A 24,950-nucleotide genomic window follows, 5' to 3' on the forward strand; every position below is an offset into this window, starting at 1 on the left:
GCTCTCACCCTCAGCCCACCTGGTTGGTTGGGGATTGAAAGAGGACAGATAATAATTAGGAATTAGACTTGACGCTTGTATTGCTAATTACATAACAAAGAAATAATGTCTTTAAGTTACTTTAGCAGATTTTATTTCTTGCAGCCTCAGTTTTGCTTTTGTACATAAGATTGCTCTTAATGTAGTTTCTTCTGACCTTTGGTTTACATTTTGATGACCTCATGGTTTGTTTGAAGCTTTTAAGAGAAAGTTCTTTTCCTGCCTGTATTGCATGCAGACGGATGCTTTTTGATTTTTCATACACGTGACCTTATTTTGTTGAGGCGCATTAAACCCACTCAAAAAATTGTACAATATACGCTGAAAAAAGTTTATTCTCGTCTTAAATACAAAACACATCGCATCAGGAAACATTTCCGCTCAGCAGTTGGTTCTCATCACCACTTCACGAGTAGTTGACTTTCACACAGAACGTCTCTTCCGTCTTCTCCTCCAGGTTGTTCACGTAGACCAGAATCTCCACGGAGCCGGCACTCTGGCTGGGGGCGAAGCGTAGTCCGATGGTGTAAGTCTCTCCCCCGCTGATCTGGACAACGCACAACAACAGGCACGCTTCATATTCCCCTGAATGCTTTGTGGGGCAACTAATCCACCCTTCCTCTCCAGCTGGTAACCCATCCGTAGCAGGAATGTTAGAGAATCTTCTGCTTTTATACGATTTTGCATCACTGTCGAGGTATTTTTTTTTTTTTTACTTACAATTTGTTTGTTGATCAAATAGCTGGTTTCTTGTCTTTCCTTAATCTTTAGTCCAAATAAAGATTTGGTCAGTATTATTTGCCTTTTTAAAAGTTTTTGTCTGCGGGGTTAGAACACCATGTTCACTCTCTGAAGGAACGGTCCAACAGATTTGAAGCCGTTACTACAATAATCGTAAGAAGGCGGGGCAGCCTGCGTCCGCTGTGTGTAAAACACCGTATGGCTTCACAAAAAAATATACTAAAGTGGTGTATTTTTATCCGGTAAATAGTGCACAGCGTTCCTGTGCATCCTTATTTGGGTTTTGAATAAATGGATATCCATCATCTAATCAATAGTCTAAATGACATGTCTTCATCCAGAGTGCAACTTTGATCATTCCTTTCCCCAAATAAAGCCTCACACTGCCTTCATGGTTGGAATGTATTTGTAGTTAAGGCTCAAAGTTCGCTTTTGTTTTCGCACTGTCTTCCCATATTTTTCTGTAATAGCCAGCAATGGATGTATGGGTCAATTTGGGGGATTTATGTTGCAGTTTTTCTCCAAGAGCATAGCAGTATTGATCTGGGCTCTGCGCTCTGCCTCCTACCAGCTGGTTTCATCATGGTGAGGTAGATAACATCAAAGAGAAAAGCGTCTCCCCATTTGCTTAATACTGCGGGCATAGTAAATTCTTTATAAGACGCCCCGGCTCCTCGCTGACAAGACGGAAAAAAACAATGGGCTGTTTTTTACTTTCCCCACCTGCTTCTGTCTAATTGATGCGGTGTCTCCTGGACAGCGAGACTTAAATAGTTTATGTGGAAACAGGCGCCCTTCGGGTCTCATTCATTTAAAATGCTGCTTTTCCATTTGTTTTGCCATCTCATCACACCTGTGCCAGAGGAGGGCCATGACGATCTGTTGGAGACATTCGCTGAGGAAGACGACACCTGCAGTAATGACTTGTAAGGAAACCATTCACCTACCTAACAGCCAATAATACTCCAGATGACAGGAAACAACATCTTTTGACAATCGGCATGTTGATTTATAGCGTTTTCCAGTGTCAGGGATGTTTATATGTTGTGTTATGTGTATACCATGAAGAACAATTTGGGCTATTAATTTAATATAAAAAGGTCAAACTCCTCATGTCTATTGTGTTCTGGCTGCACTGCGGCTCCACCATATGTCGCCCAGGAACAAGTCTATATTTTTCCATTTTATAAGACACTTAGAAACTGATGTTTACTGGAGCAGACTAATCATAGTCACAAAAAGACGTTCAGACAGTGGAAAGCCACTGATGAAATTTGCAGCGTGTTCTGTTGCCTGATTGGAATATATTATGTGACCGGGTGGATTTGAATTGTAAAGCCTTTCGCACAATTAGTTAATTTTCAACGATATCTCGATGGCAGACACTTATTATCACCGCGGTTATGAGCTTTACAGACTGAAGAATGCTGAAGGTGGCCTCAATTTCTATTTTACATCAGGAGGAAGAGAGAGTAGTTCCTATTCAGAGTAGAAAAATAGGCATATCCAAAAAAGTTCCTATCATTGCTCAGCAGGATTTTCTCCTACAACATTAATGACAAGGTCCCGGTCTTAATTCTAGGATTGATAGTACTTAGTATGCATCTCTAATCTCACCTGGAATTTCTCCTCTTTGAACTGGAGCAGGTCTGGATGGTCGGAGCGCAGCAGAAAGGACCGGCTGCTGGTGTATGGGTTGGTGTAGGTGATTTTCCTGGAGCTTCCGCGGCCGCCGCAGACTGGGACACACACTTCAAAAGCCTGCACACACACAGACAATCAGTGCCACAACTAATTTGTCACTAAATTTAGATTAGATGACCAAGACAAGTGATCAAGATTGGACAACGAATCCTGAGGGTTGAACTGAGAGCAACACCAAGAGTATGCATCACATGAGAGAAAAAGGGTTATAATGCGAACATAACCTTCCATAGTCAGTCGTTATAGGGGATCAGCTGTGCTCTGCACCACTGTAATGTAATGTTGTTGGACTCTCGACGGACACTTTGAAAATAGGATCATAAATGATGCAGCACAACGAGAGATGACGCACACACATTGGCCCTGTCTAATGAGTCGATTTACAGTTTTCGGGGGCTCCAACACTTTTTCATGCAACCAGGACATTGGCAATCAACTTGCATTAAAAAAAAAGCTTAATATCTGTTTATTTGTGTGTATACGGAGTATACTTGTCATTTGCATTGCACACTGCCTTTAACCGGAAACATTTTGCCATGCCTATTACATGACTCCGTGCCACCTGCTTCTGTGGCCAAGCACGCGATGCTCAGTGAGTGCTGCTGCTGCTGGAGGCGCACAAGTCACCTTCTGCTTACTGACGTACCCAGGAACAGCGTTTTTAAAACGCGTTCAGTGCTCCAGCAGCCCTACTCACTTTGAAAGAAATGTATTAGTATATTTATTAGTAAGCAAGGATCGCTAATTAGCACAACCAAGTTTTTGAAAACCAGCTTTTTTTGGCATGTCACTGGACACCTGGAGGGCCACGGTAGCTCACTAAGCTGTACAGATATGTAAGGACCTGTATCTTAGACACGGTGCAAGATTTGTAAAAGATCAATGGATTATCCATAAGAAGGAGGGAGGGGGGATGGAGTGTATAGGAAACTGTTTAAAGTGTTGTACATGATTTAGAGGAGAGGCTGATTTTGGCTCAAACCATTTCTACTTTGGAACAGAACGGAAATGAGTGACCACATCGTGTTGCGTGGTAAGTCAGGGAGCACTACACATACCTTGGACAGCACAGGCCGGTGGACGTTGAGACAGAGCAGCCAGGCAGTGACCAGCCGCCGCTGTTCCACGTCGACGGCGTTCACGTACAAGAAGCGGCTGCCCGCCCGCCACGGCTGCAACTTGAGCTGAAGCTCCTGAACCGCTGCGGGAGGCAGAAGGAACACACCCTGTGGGTCCACCTGCAGGAAAGAAAAGGCGGAGTTTGGCAGCAATAAAAGCATTGAGCAAGCGACCGGAGCATGGAACAGAACAGGCGCTGAGGGGAGGGGGATACAGGGAAGGACAGAATTAATGGGAAAAGGTGGTTAACAGTCTCTTGGGAATATAATAGAGTGGGTGAGAGGGGGCGAGTGAGGTTTTGTGAAATGGGAGAAGGCAGAAGCAGAAAAGTGAGACAGAAAGTTGTGAGAATGAGATTTACTTGGTGGCTCTTTTTTTTAAAATCCGTCGGGGGAAAGCAAAGCTATTCTCTGGCGGAGAGCTTTATCCGCTTTTATAAAACTCCACAGATCAAAGCTGCACACAGTGTGAAATCTTTTTTTTTTTTTAAACATCTGTTCCTCTTTTAGTCTGTATCGGGGAGAGAACATCCCGGTCGGACTGTATAGGCGCCCACGGTGAATGTGACACTCCATCACTTGACCAAGGAATATTTTGAATGCACTTTTACTACAACTCTGTATGAAAAGCAGTAGCGGAAAGTAATGAATCACATTTACTCGCATTACTGTAATTGAGTAGTTTTTTAAATCTGTAATTTTACTTAAGTATTTTTTGTTTGAAGTATTGTACTTCGCTACATTTCATTTTAAATCATATCCGTTACAAAGTAAAAAAAAATCTAAAACTAACGTCACTGCAGTGATTGAGTGAAGAGAACGAACGCGCTAAACAAGAATGATGGAGACGGACAAAACAGATGCAAACCCAGCTGAAATCGAATAAAAATAGGAAGCGTAGCCGCTAAACCGGAAGTACGTAGATTTTCACAGTAAGAATCAACGCAACCGTCTGTAATGACAGCGGTTACCAGGGTAACAAGAGGAGAAAAGTTCATTAACGGATATAAATAAATAATCCTGGTCTGACGGGATGTGTTAGCAGCAGTAGTTGACTACACTCGCTGCTCTTGGCTCTGATATTTATTGTCCACGTATTGTTTTGCTTCAGTGAGCAGAGCAGAGACAGTTTAAGGAGATCGCAGAGTAAACGGTCCGCCACTGGAGTGCATACGTCCCCCCGTCAGCTGCACTAGAATCCTGCACCAATACTCAGTAACTTTTACTCTGAGTACATTTTTAATGAGCTACTTTTTACTTTTGTAGATTTTTAGACTGGTAACTTTACTTTACTAAATAGACTCAGCCAAAGGCAACATTGGTTTTGCCTTCAAGCAGACGAGACAACTGACAAATATATCATACATGTCATATACTGAATTGCTATTGAGGGTGACAAATAACTGTCAAATTTAGTGTCATTTACTGCTTTTTTTCATGTTGGAATGAATATATAACCTGGGATGTTTGCTGATATTAATTTGATCGCCCTAGAACATTCTCCACCAGCCGCCACCAATGAACAGGATCGTCAAATTCTCTCCCCTCTTTACCCCTGTCGGGAAATATATCTTCAGGGAGTGTACAAGCATTTTACATTTGGGAATTGTGTTGTGCCCCAACATATGACAGGGTGCAGAGAGAAATAGCTGAACTGAACAAATGAAATGAAAAAGACACATTATGCTGTCTATCGACATTTTGTACGGTCTTGCTTAAATCTAAACCTGGAGTTATTACAAAAGCGTGTTTATGTCCATTTATTGGACCAAATTGAAAACCATTTGCATAAAATTCATTCAGGATATCTGGCTTAAGTATTGCAAAGACTGAAAGAAAAAGAACAAAGCTCTCAACTTCTAATTAGAGAATTACGGTATTTTGATTCCACCTTTTCTCCCCAAAACAGAAAGCATTGCAGTAGCACAAAGGTCAACCAATTAACAGGCAGCTACAGCTACAAACACGTTTCATGCTGCAGTGGTGGTGAGCCTCACAGCTGCTCGGGGGCATGCTTGGATCTTCTTGGGCATTAGACCCAGAGGTACAACACAACAAGGCCCTCTCTGGCTCTGAATTTGGACCTGGCATGACAAAAGTGTTGTTTCCCTTGAAGATGTGTACCTCGATCTCCTGGGGGTGTGATGAGAAACATTTGACCTTGCGAACAGCCTGCTTCCCCCTCAGCACCAGGGATTGACAGCTGCGCTGGCCGGTCACGCAGCTCACATCCACCCGCTCCAGGAAATGCACGTAAATCTGCCAGATCTGGGAGGGCGCTGCCATCCACCTATCCCTGCACAGAAAACCACCATCAGACAATGAAGCAGAGGCCACCCAAGAGACGCAGCAGGATCAGCACGGGGTCGGAGATGATGAGGCCTGATCTACGGCTGTGCGAGCATTTAAAAAAAAAGAAACAGCAACGTAATCATAAGAGGGAGGAATGTATACTTCAGCTGTCTGAGAGCTGTAAGTGGGGGGCAATGTAGTCACCTATTCACCGCCTGCTCCTTGACAACTGCACTAAAGCCGCATTCGGAGGTTTTGGGAATGGAAGTCAAAAGGTTACTGGAAGACACGATATTATCTGTGTTGCATTGATGCTAAAAACCTTTTCTTTAAACAAAGCTGGTTTGAATAATTCTGTATAAAATATTAGTCACAGAAGCGCCTTCTTCAAGGGTTAATCAATTGGCCGTGTCTTGTATAGGACGTGTCAGATGCTACGTTTAAACGCTCCTATATTATTTGTATTGAGCGCGCATTTCTTCCTATTCCTGAATGACTTTACCACAAAAACCATTAGGGACAGGTTCGGATCACTCCAGCACAGGAGCACTGGATGAGCAGAGTGTCTTTGTATTTAATAAAGCTGCTAATCTCCGTCCACGGTGTGCAAAGATAAAATGTTTCTTGTGTTCTTAATATTGAGTCAATGTCCAGTGCGGACTTGTGCATGACTTTAATTTGCCTATGATCATTTCTCATTAGGAAAAAAATGTGGAGTGACCTATGGGGGGGGCTTCCGACCATTAGTTCTTATGCCTGCCAGGAGAATCGAGCGATTACCGGCTTGTGAGCATGAGTCCGTGCTACGGAGGCCACGGCTCATCTCCCATTCCACGGCAGCATGCTCAGGTTCCTCTCTAGGTGCGCTGCCCGTTTTATACTGCTGTTGGTTGTTTGTTACTAGTGATAACACAGCAGAGTGCATCGCCGGCCCCCAGCGGTTGCTATGCGCCCACAGCCGCGAGTGGAGGGATAACCGTTTGATCACTTTAATTATTTTGGATGGTTTGTGAGCTAAGAGCCAACTGAACTTGAACTACACACACGGCCGAGTACGTCGCCGCCACTGAGCAGCTGCTAAGGATTTCGAAAGCATTTACTTTGGATTTTGCAAAACTAAATGACTTGCCTTACACAACAACTTTGGTGCGACTGCCTGCAATCATTGCTGCTTGTTTGGGACTCTCCAGAATGGGGGGTGGGCCACATGTGGCTTGCATTAATTAAATCCCACAATATGACCCCCACTCTAATTAGGGCACATGTCTGGTTGTGAATGCATTTCAAAATGCAAAATCACGCAGGTTTGTGCAATTAATCTTCTGATGTACAATGATTTGCAAATGTTTTGAGATGTCCCTTTTGAAGAGATGCTATGTTCACATTAATGTTGTGGGAAAGCTCCTCAGCAAACTTGATGCAGATCAGTTCTGCACTAATATATATATATTACATGTCATTTAGCTGACGCTTTTATCCAAAGCCACTTACAATAACACAATTCCACATAGAGATACAAACTCAGAAGAACAAGTAACAAGAAAGTACATTTTTCATCAAATAAGCAGTTTCAAAACATGTTATAGAAAAGTGCCATTATAAGTACAATTTAAGTGCTGTCATTTGTCAGTGCTACGGTTTGCTAGTGTTTTAGTCAAGGTAGAGTCTAAAAAGGTGTGTCTTGAGTTTTCGACGGAAGATGTAGAGGCTCTCTGCTGTCCTGATGTCATCATCATATATGATACGCCCTAACTGGTCTCTGATGAAGATTTGAGGAAGAGTCGAGGACAAGTCTTGTAACTTTGGGCAGTCAGACCACCAAACCCCCATCTGATTAGTTCTTTAATTCAAGACTGCATGGAAAATGAAGGTAGTCGAAAACAGAAATATTCTGTGTGTGTATATGTGTATTAAATAGGGTTAGGGTTGTACATACGTGAAAACCATAACAAAGAACATTTTTATGTGTGGACTCGGACTCCCTGGCACCTTCAGGTACACGTCCTGAGGCTCCCCTGGCGCCTAGGCGGGAACAAAAAGAAAAGCCACATTAAAAAAGGGTAAAGTGCGCTTCTTGTGAATCACAACAGCACTTAGTTCTTGAGGTGAGCTCAAAATAAAGGGCTTTCCCCCTCAACGTGAAACATTCTGGTTATATAGCTCTGTGGAATTGTAGACAAATGTAAAAAAAAAGATTCTCACAAGCATCCTTGTCTGGCAGATGACGTTAGGGTCACTGCAGCGTACGGAAATGAGAGTCCTGACATCTGGGTCTCCAACTGCTTGACCCCAAAACACAAAGGTTAGTATACGTGTGGTAAATATTTGAACAAGACCTTTTATCAAACAGAGGGAAGCAGTTTAAAACCATTCGTTTGTAAGCGTGCAATATGTTATATTTACATGCTTATCTACACACATGTGCTATATTCTTCATATTGCATTCATTTATCCTTTTCTTGCTTTTCATTTCCTTCTCTATATCCTGATGCCTCCCTGTTGCTATTACCCAATTTTGACAATAAAATGAAGGCAGCATATGTTATGCATTCACAATACACCTTGTATACTGTAAATACTTGTATTTTTGCAGGAGTAAGCGCAGATCTAGGTGTAACACCTCTTCCTGGAGGGTCGGTCAAAGAACCAACTGATGGTGTATGTACAAAACTAACAGTAGATATGCAATTATATTCAAATGAAAAAGATACAAAGCCAGTTAGTTGAAATGTTCCAAGTAGACTATGTGTGTATTTGTTGGACTGGGAGCAATGGCTGATGGGAGATGTTATGTGGTGGTCTACCTACCTTCGGGGTCATTCCAGGGCGGAAGGCGGATGGCTTTTTTGAGGAAGCTGAGCTCGGGATGGTAGAGCCGGAACGTCTGGTCCACAACGTGAGGCGTCGGCTCCACGTTCAGCTGGCAGATGGCCACCGGCTTGCCGTCTTCTGCTCTGAACGTAACCTGTGGAGGGAAGGAGACAAGTGTGTATGTGAGCAGCGTGCCACTCCCCTGCAATGAAACCGCAGTTCATCATGAGTTATTGCCTACTTTTATCATCTTGTCATTTAGAGCCGTTTTGTTGACATTGTTAAAATAAAACATTGAAATAGTGCAGCGTCAGACACCGCTTTGCAAAATGATTTAGAACCATTTTGTGACCTGTTAAAAACATGAATGTCCTTGTCAAAGGTCCAGGCCATTCTGATCATAAACCGTAAGCCGTTTGACAAAAGGTTTTATTTTCTTTCTCAGCTGTATATTTAAAAAGATGCAGCATAGGGAAAAAAAAAAGACTGAATAGATTTGTGTCATTTTATTCTTGTATGAAACCTTTTCAACCTCTTGGATGTCCCGACCCTTGATGCAAACCACTTTTGTTTGGAAGGGTGCTACCTGAAATGTCGCCCCCTTGTACCTCAAGTCAAAGCTGAACCAAGATGTCGGTCTGTCGACTTAACTAGTTTGAGTGATTGTTTTTTCATTAGTTCACCTATGTGCTCTTACTATACCTGTCCCGTCATTAGACATTTAGAGAATTTCCACATTAGTAACTGTTGACTCTCTACGAAGCTGGTTTGGCTCTGTTTTACTCCCAATGAAGCCTTTTGAGGAAATTTATTTAAAAATTCCCCACAGAGTATGACGATGATGGAGCCCGCTGTATACTAGAATATAGAACTTGGCTTCAATTTGACTACTGAAACCACTACAGACTTGCTGAATGTGCTTTGAATTTAACCAGCCCTCAGGACTGGGTCTGTGTAAATTAACAGAATTCATACATGATCATACATATGCACTAATTACATGTGATAACTGACATTTTGCACAAAAGCATATGCAAATACATTTGAATTGCAAACCCTTTCACATCCCATCATATTTTCAACCATCTTGAGATGGTGTTTGCTCACTTGTTAATATTTATTTACATGATATTAAGCTACACGTTACTAGAGCGAAGAGAGTTTAGGTATTATGGATTGAATTGCAGGATATAAATTATAGAGAAGCTTCCAGATTAAACACTATGGTACTGACTACTAGAATAATATCAATATTCAAATATTTCATAATCAGAATAATAGCCCCAATTATTGTTTGTTCTCTTCCAAGACAGATGCTGCAGTGTTGAGATGACAGCATATATAAAGTGCAGACCAAACACACTGCAGAGTTTATTGGCTATTTGAAGGCTTTTAATACAGAGATTACTCAGAATGATTCATAGAGCACTAGTTAAGTGCGTGGAACCCCACCATAATAAAAACCCGCAGAATATAAACATGTTTGTCTCAATGTGGAAGAACTGTGACCTCCAGCCCTGCACTTGGGTTAAAAGTCTTGTGGAAAACCTTCCCAGAGGCGTGAAAGCTGTTAAAGCAGCAGATTCATGCTGATTAACAATGTTTGGTTGTCTACATGCTATAAAATGTAATTTATACTACACATAAAATGGAACTTTGTGCAATTGGCTCTTGCAGTGGTAATCAATTCTAGCTCCAGGCGAGGATCAAATGTAAACCTCTAGTCATCAGTGATCTGATCTCAACTATTGCTACAAATATAGAGCGTGACTTTCCACGTTTTGGTTGCCAACTCACAAACAACGAAGCTGGTCCCTGCCAAACAGCAGCTGTCCGAATCATTGATGCCCATGCTGACCCGCAATAGTGGCCCATATCTGGCTCTGGTGATGTGTGCTGGCACCATGACAGCTCCGCTGTTGGGGCTTGTCAGATTTAGCGGGACACAATTTTGATCCGGACCCAACCTCTTTGACCTCTTGACAGGATTTCTGCTCAGAGCGGCAATGCTGACGCTGGCGCGCGCACACTTGGCAGTGCGAGGGAGGAGCTTTAGGGTGTTGTACTCTACAAGAACACTATTGTTAAGTACAGGTCAGTGATAGATTTTTCTTTTTTTACGTCATAAATATGCCCATTAAAGACACTCAGTAGAGACAGGGCTGCCGTGGCAATTTAAACAGATTTGTTTGGGTGCAGAGGAGCAGGTCACATATGTTGAGCACATGGTCTTATCCGAAGTGAATGGATCTAGAACATTCACAGTGTTCCTCCCTCTAAACTTCTCCCCACTATAAATGGTTGAAAATGTGGAATAACAGAGCAATACTATTCGTGCACGCTTCCTTTAAAGTAGATTAGTTCAAGGACACTTCAAGCAGTGCTCCCATTGGAGATATTGTAGTTTAACCCTCTAGGCAGACTTTTACCAGTAGGAGAAGATAAACAATATTCGGTAAGATAAAAGTAATTTCCAGCATATAATTTGGCCTGACAATCTTGTCTGGCAAGTGTTACTTTTTTAAGTAGTTGACACTTCAAAGGTTTCTTTGTTTCGGAGTTGCGACTGTGCCGGAGAAGAGTGGAGGGAGGAGGCGGTGCAGCGCTACTCTGCAGAGACTGGGAGTGTGTGTGCACACTAAGGGCTGTACCAGAGAGTTAACCCAAATAAATTCCAGATCAAAAGCTTCATACAAGTTTAGGTAACTTTGTCTTCCTCTGAATATAACTATCAATTGAAGTTTGCAAAGATACAAACAATGTTTCCAGTGGACTATATTGAAGCTCTTATCACGGCAGAAACAGGATGAACATCCACATGGCATCTCAAATCCATAGCTTAGTATAATTCCCGCCTGGAGACAGGCAACCAAAGGGATTGAGAAGCAGCGGACTACAGAACGAGATAAGAATGGTTCAAATAATACACAACAAAATATTGTTCAAAGCATTAATAGCAGACTGCACCTTAATGGTCTTGGCAGCAACAATGTTGGACAGATTTTTCTTGGCCACCTGGGAACCTTTGTGTGTCGGTTGAAAGCTCGGCCCCTGTGAGGATTTGATAAGAAAAGGCGATAGTTATCAACATTGATCATCTATTAAAGACCAAATGGCAACAGAGAAAATATCACATGTGCACAACAGGCAAGAAAACTGGAAAAAGATCACAAAACGAAGAAAGTGTAGAAACCCCACTCATCTTCAGGGGGTAAGAGCGTACAACACGCCCGCTCCCCCCTGGCCCAAATGACCTATGGAGCCTAAGCTGCCATTGCCCGTGTAGAACTTGGCCCCGGGATAGATCAGTTATGTTAAACAACCCCTGTGGTGTGGTGACATTTATATCAATAATATTTCAATTTTCACTGCTCCACCTCTTTCCACACTGCTCTCACACCAACCGCATGTTTGGACCACCCAGGGGCAATCAATTTCAAAAAAGCTTTCCACACCACTGGAATCAATAAGCAGAGTTGTGAAGTACCCCGGCATTAGAAGCCGGAGGGAGATCGTACATTTGCGGTGATGTATAAGCAGTGACTGGAAATATTCCAGCATAACATCTAACTGCTGAAATACGACCCTTTTTTTTATTGTTAAAGTCGCAGCCGGCACAATTTACCGTTGCACAAAAACGGGTTTATAAGTCCACCAGCGTCAACCTGTGGTCTACTGCACCTGCAGGGCCATGGCGTGGTCGCAGAGGAAACTCTGGTATTTCAGGGGGATATGGACGCTCTCCTTGGGCCGGAGGTAAACCCTGGGACCTGGGGCACCTTCCTCCAGGTGAAACATGTTCTCCTCCAGCGGGGTTGGGGTTTTGGTTAGCGCTTTGAAGTAAGCCCACTCCTCCGTAGCAGTGATGACACTGGGTGGAAAGATTAAAGGGAAAGGGTGAGATGAAAGCAGGCTCTTGTATAATTCAAGGGATCTATAGAGGATCACAAATGAACTTGCCACAATATCGGGATTGAACATTGTCCATTAGATCCTACAGTTTGATGAGAGGAGAAGCAAGTGGGACAACGACCTGCTGGTGCTGTACGCTACATGTATTATTCGAGTCCAAACGAATACCCCCCAACACGCCGAAGCACTCGATCCTTAAAATGCGCTGCAGTCGGTTGCAAAGTTCTGCACGTCTCTCTACATGGCGTCCCGGGGTTAGAAATCTATCTTCAAACACTCGACCAATACAACGCTGGACTCCTGCTACAATTGGTCTGGGGGGGGGGGGGGGCGCATAAAGAAACCGGCACTAAAACGCAACATTTCAGGCGGAAGATGAATACAGGGACATTGACACAGACAATACGAGAAGATTATGCAACTTTTCAACATCAAAGCATGTTAACTGCATTTTGAGTCTTTAAATTACACAGTTTCAAAATTGGCTTGTTGGACCCACAGAATAAGATGGCATTCCTTGTAATCATGAGGCTTAAAGTTTTTTACACCACCAGCCAGCTTGAAATGTGGGATGCGGCTACGATGCATCAGCCTCTGATCTTGTGCTTTTGTCAGGGAACTGCAAAGATCTGTGCCGCAAGTCAAGTACTGCAAACTAGGGTAAAGTTAAAAGCTTCCATTTAACATGACATATTGATGGCAAAACGTATGCAATTCCCCCGGTAACAAACCTATCCGTAAGGTTAGATTTTTGTATCATTAATCTGAAAAGTAACAAGTGACTAAAGCTGTTAAATAAATGTGGAGTAAAAAGAAAAGACTGATCAATGTGGGTGGTTGTTCTTACTTTTCACCACTAATCAGTAAACAATATGTCTCAATGATGTACAATTCATATTTGGCTCCTTCAAAGATGCACTGAGCTTAACAGCATGATGAAGCCAAAGCCACCTTTTAAATTTAGTTTCAATATGTATCCTTTTCTCCACTGAATACTGAGGGGAAAGTCCAAAGGATCAATTAATGCGTCTAAAACAATATATTCAGTGCAGACGATGTGGCTTTCCCATTCTTACAAACTAATTCAAATAAGGAGATGAAGTTGACTGCAGAGCCAACAAAGGAAGTGAGATTTGTTGACGGCCTGGCAGCTTTTATAACAGTGTTCAGAGGTGAGTGAAAGCCCCCCCCCCCCCATGCAATCCCCAACAAATGGATTTCTAGGGAGAAAGCAACAGGAACAGATAAGACGCTCCGACAGTGGGAGGTCTCTGCTCTTCCCTCTTATTTGAATGCAAATATGTCACGCGTTGATGCAAAGAGGAAAGGGCTTCGTAAAACTTCAAGCGTTCCAGGAAGAGGAGGATTCCTCTCCATACGAGAAACTTTAGGCTCCGCCTTCCCAACATTGGCAGAAGATGCATCTTAATTGGAGACTCCCGCCTGTGCGTTTAGAATAAACTATGTTTGCCCGTGGCTCATCACCACAACAAAGACTCTGCGTGTACGTGTTTCATCTGAACATTAATAAAAAAATTAATATATTGGTCATTTTTAACCAAATGAAATAGAATGAAGTGCGAGGGAAAGGTGACAAACAGGCAGAGAAGTGAACCAATAAAGATGATTGAAAGGATATGAGGCGGGCGACTTGAATGGGCGTGGAGTTGAGGAAGCGCATGGAGACCGACGGTGAGAGCGGAGGAGCAGCGGCCTCCTGTCACTCTGCTGGCCAGCGGTCGTGGCTCACCCCGGGCTCTGTGAGGCCAAGTGTGGAAGGTAGCCATGCAAAATGGATGGCAACAGGTAGAAAACGTGTCCTCCACTTCAAGAGGAGCCTTTGGGCTCTAAGCAGACATCAAAGCTACTGCGGCCCGACCCTCCCTCTCTCTGAGTATTCTCCCTTCAAAGCCTATTGCTGGATTTCAGTTGGAGGGTCAGACTTTTCTTCTGTTTGTTTCTTTAGAACAAAGCGCCAACCGAAAGGCCCGGCTTCTTTTTTAGAAAAGGAAGCTCCTCATCAAATATTGGTTGAAATATTGTCGAGGCAGTAAGAGCGCAGTGGCCTCGGCGCACTGACCGAGCTGCGCTTCATGCAGTCCAGGATGACACAGGCTACTCGGGACGTTTTTTGTTGTATGCGTACATTGATTTTGCCTAAAGTGCAGCTCAAAAATTCAGGTCTGCATGTGGTGGATAGAAAGATGTTCTCAGCACAAATCTTTTCCCAGGAAAAAACCCTGTGGTTTTTGGTGTGTTTGTTGAGTACCTGCAGATTATTGAATTATTTTCAACATTAAAAACGCATTAGTACAGCCTTTTGGAAAAAAACGCTTGATATAATAAACGTTTGTGTGTGCGGGTGCAAAATACGTAAAATGCTTCATCCATAAGTGGATTATTTAGACCGATTTTCGGCATCTGCGTGGCTACAGTTACTCGTACTTGTAGCGTTGCTCGGGGAACATCACAAGTTCATCGCTTGTTGACTCCTGTTGTACTGCTGTTATATCCTACATTACATTTCTTACACAGCATTTGTGTTTGTATTGGTTGGATGGGGCTTCTCCAGATATGCAAAGGACATTAGGTTACAACTCTGATACAGACCTAGTTAATAAGGATATGTAATGTACCTTCTATGATATCTCCTCATCTCTTCACGTACAGAACAACGTCGCACGTAATCAATGATGGCTATTAATAAAATACAAAGCACGGGGTCATGAACTGCAAAGGTGTTCATGGCGCTGCCGTGTTATTGACCGGTTTCAATCCAACAGGTCAATAACACGGCTGACGAGGTGACTTGAATTGGACTCGTCAAATCCGCAATGTTAGCTTTGAAACACATCCCGTGCAGAAGCCTCTCCGCTAATTAACACGTCCCCGGCTCTTGGTAGAGGTGGCAGACGGCTCGGGTGTAAAGTGTCACACTGCGTCATCAGGAAATGTATATGTGAACTAACAGGGCGCTGAGCCGCTGAGAGGACGGATGTAGGGACTCAATAAGACCTGGTGGCTAATTCCATAATGATTCATCTATGGCGCACTCCAGCCTTTGTTGATCAACATGATGTATGTTAATCCAAAGCTCAGGCATGAGCAGAATTCATAACGAAAATGCTGGGCATTAACAATGACGCAAAGTGAAGGAAACAAACACGGCGTGGATACCAAGAAGGGGTTGATCTGGGAGATATCCACCATAATGGCTTCTATTTGTGGATTAAAGGTTTTTTTTTTTAGCTCTCCCCAGCTTTATGTCTGTGTTACTGAAGGAGTGTTCATGCAGACACAAAATGTGGTGGTAAATATGGCAGTTATTTGCACCATGAGACTAACATCGACCTCAATTATTCAAAAACCAAATCACTCTGCGAACAAAATGTAAATCTGAATAGGAATAAACACAAAACCAGCCGTCTCAAATTAGAGAATTCAAAGACGAAATAATTCACCCAGTACAACGATGTGTTTTGAGAGTATATAAAATCCCATTTCAGCGTTAAAACGGCACACACCCACACATGTCATATTAAAACAGAAAGCGAGGCATGAATCAGACTCGCACAACCTGAATAAAACAGTCACACAAACTTCACCTTCATTTTCTCATGTTGGTGTGGAGGATGAGCTTTCCTAATCCCTTCTGTAGAGCAGTTGTGTTGGCATCACTTAACGGGAGGAGCTCCATAGTTTGCTTCGGCATTACCAATCCTTTCAGAAGCTGTTTAGGTTGTCATTTGGTTTATTGTTCATTGGTGGCATGAATCGCAACGATAAGGATCTAATCCGCCATGACTGACAGCACCATGAGCACCGTGTTGAAAGCTCTCTGAGACTCTTTTGTCTTTAGAGGCAGCCCAAAATCAGAGCTATAAAGTTTAAGTTTTAAGTGGTAATTAACTTCAGACATAGGGGTGCCACTCTTGACTCGTCACTGACGCGCCCATAGTAAGTGTGGAACCTGTTTCCCCTTCTTATTCTTTTGTTGATGATGACTATCTGGTTTAATGTTGCTTTACTGCCCTCTACTGTTGAGTTTTTTTATGTCCTCACAGTATCAGCAAGCCTTGACGCCACAATGTCAAAAAATGGGGGGGGGTGAGGCAGAGCATCTCTTCAAAGAACAACGTTCTGGATTAAACGTGTCTCACATAGAGACACGAGTGTGAGGACACGGCATCCTTTATTAAAGCAGGATGGAAATAGGTTCTATCTCCGGAGCTGCCGAGTCACCTTTGGGGACACGACCGGAGCGTGCGAACACAGTGTGAAGCGGGGGCTAAGGGAGGGTTGGGAACGGGAAACTTGTACAGCACAGAGACACATACTCGCAGTTGGTGTGTTAAGACTCGGGACCAACCTGTCAACTAACAAACGGCTATGGGAGGGATGCCAGCATGACAGCACCGCCAGAGTCTCACCTGAGCTCAGGGTCGTCGCTGTGAATGGTGACCGTCTGAGGTACGTTGAAGGGGTTTTTGAGTACGAACTCCACGTACTCAGCGGAGCCCAGGCCGGCGTAGAGCAGGTGCTGGGTGGTTATGGCCTGGCTCAGCATGTTGGCGATTCCCTCCGCCTCGCTGTGCTGTCCGCTGGGTTTGATCTGATGAAGCTCTCTGGCCAACCGGGCTTCCGTAGTCCGATCCTAACATCCAAGAACAGTGGCAAAGATTTAACGCAGTCTAACACCAGGCGACGCAGCATCCCGACATTCTGTAAAGTATGCAAATGAATGACCCAAAATGCCCACTGTACATCAGCCCTGCTTATGGAGCAAAGACCTGGTTTCATATTGACACTTCAGGTTTGCTCCCTCTTTGTGTTGCTTCATAAAAATGTGGTTTAAATAATCTCTCTTGACTATTGGATTTTTTTTTTTCAAACTTTCTGACATCATGGCAGTGATGTTCCCAAATTCCCGGAGACCCTTGTGTGGTATATAAAGCCGTAGAATTAGACACGGCGACATGAGCGATACAGCCATAGTTGCAATGTGATTACATGTTAGGGTTGAAATATGGTGTGGCTTGAAATGACCTTTTCAAAACCTCAGAGCCCATTAGATTTTTCAATGGCTGGTCAAAAATAATTCCAAACATTGACAATTTCCAGCACAGGTACTATGAAATTATGACATTGAAATATAAACCATTCTCTTATTGTATCGTTTCCTTTGTTCAAACCCTTTAAATAATATAATGGTTGCAATCAACACCAGGGATTCTAGCCAGTAGGTACACTTTTCTAAAAGAAAAATTGAGTTTCAAAGTCAGGTTTGTGGAGCAAAGTGTGTGCGGTTTCACAGCACTAAAATTATGCCGGAGATAAACCTGGACCAAATTAGGCTGTGGCCATCAGGCAGAAAAGTATAATCCAAATTGAAAAGCCACTCTTAAATCTTGTACCTGTGCAAGCAGGACTCAGTAACCCTTCCCACAGCGTTGCCTGTGTTGCGGGCGCCTTACCACAGGAAATGTAATGTGTAGAATGTCTTAGGCAGACGTTCACCACAGTCAGAATCACATTTAGCATGTGCACCCATGGGTGAAAGAACAAGATGTGCCTTCGGGTAGAAGAACAATTAACACCTTCTTATACAGTCACTAAAACACAGAGGGTAGAAGGGCACGTCGCCACGAGAATTGCAACACAGGCGGTGAGACGCTGCACGCCGCCATGAAAGCTCCCTGGTGACATCTTACGGAGCCAGAAGGAGAGCGGTTCCTCCGCCGCCTCGCTTGTCCTTTTGATATGTAAGTAAGTGAAAGCGGCACACGGGGACGGCCCGATCGTGGCGCCGCTTCGCACAGGCGGCTATTTTGGTCTCGCCGTTGGCTTCCGGAGCGACGTTTGACCTCACCGTGACCTTCGGCTCTCCCATGCCCTCCCGCCGACGCACTGCGGCCATGCAGTCCAGCTTGCGGCGCCGACCGTCGGGCCCGTTTAGGTTGCGCTGCCCCTCCACCTCCTCCGGTCGGGGTGCCTGGGCGGCGTTCCTCCCTGTGAAGGAGAAACCGACCGTAATGATGAATATATTTACTGAACAGAGTGGAATCTTTGATCTGAAAACCCATCCAAACGTCCAAGTGAGAGAGGCGTTGACGAAGCACAAGAAACAACAGCTTGAAAGCAAACATTAGAGCAACTGGGCCAAAGCCCTACTGCCGGGTAGACAGACTCTTTTTGCCTCTATGGCTATTTACCTTTTACAAGCAGTATTAAAATAACTGAATCATTTACAGCACCGGTCACCAAATAATCCATCCCCATTTGAACTGGATCATGCAAATCACCCATGTACGTGACTAGAGAATTTGCCTAATCCGCTACTTTCAACAACAGTCACAGCTGCCCGAATCGTTGTCATCTAAAAACAGATTCATTTGATGGAGTAGGTTTTGTAAAGGATGTGGGAAGAGAAACTGACTCATTCAGATGTGTTTGTTGCATTTTCGAGTACCAAATGCTGATATCCGATGTTCATCGGATGTCTTTGTATGGCTGCTGGGTTTTAGTCATTGACAGAATGTGAGAACTTTAGCTAAATGAAAGAAATGTTGTAGAGAAATATGTAAATTCTCAAAAGTAACGAGCCGGACAAGTAGAAGATTAATCAGAGAAGCAACCCAGAGGCCCATGGGAACTCTGGAGGAGCTGCAAGGATCCACAGCTGAGCTGAGAGAATCTGTCTACGGGACAACTATTATTCGTGTACTCCACAAATCCGGCCTTTGTGGAGGCGTGGCAAGAAGAAAGACGCTGTTGAAAGTAAACCAGTTTGTCACCAAGCATGTGGGAGAAGATGCTCTGGTCAGATGAGACCAAAATGGAGCTTTTTGGCCTCAATGGAAAATGCTGTGTGGAGGAAACCCAACAGCCCTCCGCAGGCTGAGCACACCATCCCGACATGGAAACGTGGTGGAGGTGGCATCAGCCTGTGGGGATGCTTCTCTTCACCGGGTACAGGGAAAATAGTCCCCAACTGAGGGAGCGAAGGATGCAGCCAAATACAAGGCAGCCCTTGAAGAAAATATGATGCAGTTACTTGAGACTGGGGCAGGGGTTCAACTTGGAGCAGGACAATGACCCTACAGCCAGAGCTACAAAAGAATGCTTTAGATCAAAGCATGTTTTAAAATGGCCAAATTTAAAGCCCAGAGTTCAATCCAGTCAAGTATCTATGGCAATACTTGAACCTTGCTGTTCACACACAGTCTCTATCCAATCTCACTGAGCTACAGCTTTTTTGCCAAGAAGAATAGGTGAACATTTCCATCTCTAGATGTGCGAAGCTGGTAGAGACATACGCCAAAAGACTTGCAGCTGGAATTGCTGCAAAAGGGGGTTTTACCAAGTATTGACTCAGGGAGGTGAATACCTATGCATCCAATGTTGTTCTACTTTTTGTGTTCACAATGAAAGTACTATGCATGTTGAGTTGATCAAATGGAAAACGGTCCCAGGGGCTGAGTGCAATACACACACTTTTTTTTTTTTTTTCTCTCTAAGAATAATTTTTTCTCCCCGCACATTTTTCACCCCCCAGTGTCCTTATCAGCGAGGCATTGGGTCGACTGCCTGTCACCTCACCAGATAGTGTCTGGCCACAGTGCTTCCTTCAGAGCCACAGGCAGGACTAGGACAGAACACAGAACACAGCTCGGCTAACTGTCGCGACTGGACTCCAGGGAAGGCAATTAGGCACATTGTATGTTTGAATGTCACAGGAAGGTGGAGTGGAAGGAGTGCAGTGTGTAGAGCAGAGGTTGGCGAGAAGTAAGAAACAAACAGAGCAAAGATGAACTGACCGTGTTCGCGCCATGAAACCAGTTGTGAATAAACGTCTCGCACGTTTTAGAGCAGCCCGGACTCATTGTTTGCAACTCTTCCTCCTTCCTCTTACAGTGTGTGTTGGTTTGACTTAAAGGAGTACACGCCGGTTGAAGGCTTGCCTAATTGAGGAAAGAATTGGCCTCCCCCTCTGTGTGTTGTTCTGTGCGTGCACATGCAAGCGCACACAGAACATTCAAACAGGACTGTGGCTAGCCACCAGAGATGCTTCTGCAAGCTCAATTAGGCTGAAAATTGAGTGGTTCAGTGGTGCAGCCAAGAGACAGAATGTGAAATGGATTCGGTAGAGTTGATGAAAGCGGGAGCATGGTCACCGCCCAAATGAAGGACGTTAATTGCTCCGTGGCGTAGATTACACACCCGTGTGCTTAGTCATACGCTGAGTGCAGAAAAACATAAACTGCAGAGTTAATGAACGTGAAGTTAACCGAAATGTTAGTACATTAACACTGACAGGATTCAGTGGGCTGTGGATTGAAGCGCTTGCCATTGAGTTGGAGGGTGTTTCTGGAGGACAGGCTTCCTCCTCTGAATCCGCCAATCCCTTCGCGAGGAGTTATGATGTTAAAATGAGACGTTGTCACGTCTGCGGTCCTCCTCCTGCTAGGAACTTCTGGGCAGCCTGTGGAAGAGAAACAGTGTTTATTTTGCCATCCAGCACATTAGATGCATAAAAAAAATAGCTGCTGCGGGGTTTGCAAAAGTAGTATTTTTTCTTTCCATGTTTCATTTATTATTTGCAGGTATAGTTTCAACGTAAACATGTTTGGGTTGATTTTCTGTCAATTTATTAGATTTAACAAATGTATTTCTTCAATGGATGTGGTCAACAAAGATTGAAAATAAAAGATCCACAATTTTTCCTTTCATGCTAACTATTACTCCTACATGCAACATATTTTGAAATTATTTAGATAACAACCCAGTTCATGATTAAAATATTTAATATCAAAGACAGAACATGGTCATTTTATGTGGATCTAGATTATTCTGAAGCAGAGTCCATGAGGCCAGAGGGTATTTGATGACACATATACAGTATGTCCATGTGCAGGTCTACACAAACAGTTCCAGAGTTTACTTTCCTTCTTGATAAGTGGGCAGGTTGGCCTCGGACTGCAGGTCTGCTGTTGTCATTTCAGGTGCTTTGGTTTGATGGACGAATACATCTAGTTTAAGATGATTGTTTGAAATCAACAAAAATAAGAAAAGCGGTGTTTGACAAAGAGTGTCTAGAATGAGGAATAAGAGCTTTGCCTGTTTGATCACACATCGTGCCTGAGGTTGTCCTCACACACAATCAGTATCAGGATCATAACTAATAGAAGCAACTTCATCTCTGTAGCGCTAAATTTGATCCATTCAACTTTGAAGGCATATCCATGTAACTTCAGCAGTGGCTTGAGACTCGGGCGTTTGCCACATCTTAGAAACGTGCCAAAGTGAGATCTGAAGCCAGATCCGGACGGTTTGCCAAAACAAATCGCTTTAAGGCCAAAGTTTACTTTGAAGTAACATGTGAAACACTACGTTTCCATTGTAGACAATGCCAAAGTGAACACAGTCCAGTTTTAAACCCTGGCTTAGAACACTCAGAGCAGGATCAATACATGAAGACAGGCCTAAAGTGATTAATTAGTGGCCTGAAATTGCCAGAGGTCTGGACACCGAATCCTTGCAGCCCTGCATGTGTCATGCTGATTGATGGTGAATGGTTGGCCTCTGTCCGGTTTGCTTCCGAGTGCTCGCTGCCAGAGATGCAGTAGGGACGGCTACATGAAGATGTTAAATATATCCTGCATCCTGATTTTTGAATTTCATTACAGACGCTTAATGTTCCACTGTACAAACCACCCGGCTGATAGTTTGGGATATTACTGCAAAACCAGAGTCTTATATGTCTCCCTTTATGCTCATAATGGCAAAATAAGCCTTTCCTCTGTCTTTTTAAAAAGGCAAGTGGATAAGTTTGCACTCCAGGGTGCTCTTGTACAAAGACAGTAATTGATGGTCAATACTAGGCCTTCTTCTCACATTACAGAGCACTTACACTACAAGCTTTGTGGGAAAGGCTTCCTTATGTTTTACAACAGCGCTATAAGCACAAAATGCCCAGGTGTAAGAGATAAGTGCTTGCAGTCACACAACACGAAACGTGCAGCGCTGTGCCATCTTCACAAGGAGAACACTTGGAATTAGCACATTGCAAAATGCTTTTTTGGGTGCAATTTACAGGTAAAACTTTTGTATCAAACAGATGCGATCGCTTTGATACAAAACACTTGACTGAAGGAGTAATTAAAACAAACTTTTTAAATCGCACTCCACTTTGACACGATGATACCATTATTCCCATCAGCTTCCAAGTATTGTAACACAACTTTCTCAATTGAGCTGCTTAACTGTGGTGTAAGAAGTCTCTGAGAGGCTCCGGGATACCACTCGTAGGACATATACCGAGTGCGGCAATTAAGCGGCTTTTTTCCGCTCGCACCTCGCACCTCTGAGCATGCGGGAGCTTTAGAAGGGGAGCCACAAGCACCATCCAGATCTTTTAGAGGCAAACTCCCGTCATCAGCAAACTGATAATGGGCGGCAGTCAAATGAGTAATGGGGGAAGTGGTGTTGCCATGCAAACAGACACAGACAGCACGGTTCTGCAGATTAATGGCTGAGGTGTCTGCCGTCCCAGTCCATTCCCCTCTGCATCCATCACCCTCCCCTGGCCACACAACTCAGCCAAATGCATTTGTTTGAGTTATATTTCCCAAATATTACTGTCAAGAGATTACTTCTGCTGTCAAATAAATATCTTTAATCAATACCAAAGCCATCGAGAGCCCACGCTCAACGGCTCATTAAGGACCTTTTAGCGTGCGTTCGCTTGCGTCAAGAAAGGCTTCGATGATGGACAGAACCGCACAAAGGGGGCGTGAAAGGACGCGATAAGATGAACGCCCGGTGCTCTTTGCTTACAATACAACAAATGGCCCGATAATGAACCCAATTACGGCTCAGTGATTGTATCAGTCAATCATTTTAATTAATTTGGCTATCACTAGAACCATCTTAAGGCTCAGCGGATAATGCCTTCTTTAGCGCTAATCCAGGTGGATGCGCGCGTCTTGCTCCCGGGTCACATTATCCGTCCCCAACTGCCGAATCACGCGGGGCGATTGTTGAGACGTAGCTGATGATCCGCATCACTGAAAGGAAAGCTGATACTCCCGGTTTGTGTTGCACAGAGGAAGCCCAGCTGCCTCGGTGTGGTCCGTGTGGAGTCGAGTAATTGTAAAAGTGCCACGGGGCTAAACTCTATCAAATTTATTGACCACCTCTCTCTGTTGCATGACAATAACCCGACTGGGCACTACCCCACCTGCTTGTCCTCTTGCTCTGCCGGCGGTTCTTGAGGTTAAGCCCACAACAAACCACTGATTCACTGGCCTCGAGAACAAACGGGAGCGAGCGCCAAGGGGGTTTCAAAGTAGTGTGCAATATTCGATTTATTCTGCCTCCCCGTTCCAGGCCGCTGACCTTTCAAAATAAGCAGATTCCCTCTCACCTCCGGGCTAAAAGCAAAGTTGATAAAGTGGGGCCTTAATGCGCCAGCGGCAATAGCTTTTAATAAGACAGTTACTGCACCCCTTGGGGAGGTCACCCAGCCAAACTAATTGTCAGGTAAATTTCACTGATATTTAGTTCCACTGGTGGCAGCGATAGGTGGGGAACCCTCTCCTCTATCCCGCTGCAACAGTCACTCTCTGTAGGGCTTATCAGGACACTGCAGATGAGAAGCACCACGCGGTCTGGAGAAGGTGCTAATCTGTCTTCTCTACTCTGCTGAAGCAGACACATGTTTTTGTATGTGTGTGTGTGTGTGTGAGAACAGCAAAAAGGACAGCAAGAGCCAGTTAGAGATAGAGAAACGATACAGACACGGCTCAGTCAGCAAAAGATTTCATATCAATAGGCTTCTGTCACATGTGGGCCTTTCCACTGCCGATAAATATAAGCTGTTTCCAAAGTGGATATTACTTTCTGCTAATATTCACTTTGCTTGATTATAAAATTTAACAATGTGCATTGTTAGACCATTAACAATTCGATAATCTACTGAAGCATTGACTGAAGTATTTTGATAAAAGTTTTCAGTCAAAGCCAGCCCAAATTTCTTCAATGATCCTGGACAATGAAATAGATCAAATGCGATGTGAACGGGGCCACTCACAGAGCATTGTATCAGCAGGTCCCCTCAGCTCTATGCAACATTTTAGAATCTTTTAGCTCAATGTTTTTCGGGCACCAGCATTGCCTCCCATGCTGTGCTCAACAATATCTCTATGTCAACGGCAGAAAATCTGCGTGTAATGACGAAACAGTAGTAGGGTAAATTTGGGCAGAAAATGTCAATACTCATAAGCTCACTTTTCAATAAAATCAAAGGCGCCAACATTGTTTGTCATTCTCAGG

At 43.8% G+C, this 24,950-nt stretch overlaps 1 protein-coding gene across 3 annotated transcripts in view; it reads right to left on the reverse strand.

Annotated features, from left to right (window-relative positions):
• Positions 1–332: 332 nt before the first annotated feature.
• nphp4 (nephronophthisis 4) overlaps positions 333–24,950 on the reverse strand; it is a 114,390-nt gene continuing 89,772 nt past the window's right edge. Inside the window, exons 19-30 of one of the 3 annotated variants that reach the window (XM_037478490.2) lie at positions 20,965–21,099; positions 18,487–18,626; positions 17,048–17,271; positions 12,387–12,576; positions 11,673–11,756; positions 8,703–8,859; positions 8,097–8,173; positions 7,831–7,916; positions 5,727–5,898; positions 3,543–3,722; positions 2,398–2,541; positions 333–586 (exon numbers count right to left, since the gene is read on the reverse strand). In XM_037478490.2, the coding sequence (XP_037334387.2) occupies positions 446–586; positions 2,398–2,541; positions 3,543–3,722; positions 5,727–5,898; positions 7,831–7,916; positions 8,097–8,173; positions 8,703–8,859; positions 11,673–11,756; positions 12,387–12,576; positions 17,048–17,271; positions 18,487–18,626; positions 20,965–21,099 (1,730 nt within the window). In that variant the 3' untranslated portion in view covers positions 333–445. The other 2 variants (XM_037478489.2, XM_062563576.1) reach the window with 2 other exon arrangements.

This window comes from Pungitius pungitius, chromosome 1 (assembly GCF_949316345.1).
Source record: "Pungitius pungitius chromosome 1, fPunPun2.1, whole genome shotgun sequence".
Classification (NCBI taxonomy): Eukaryota; Metazoa; Chordata; class Actinopteri; order Perciformes; family Gasterosteidae; genus Pungitius; species Pungitius pungitius.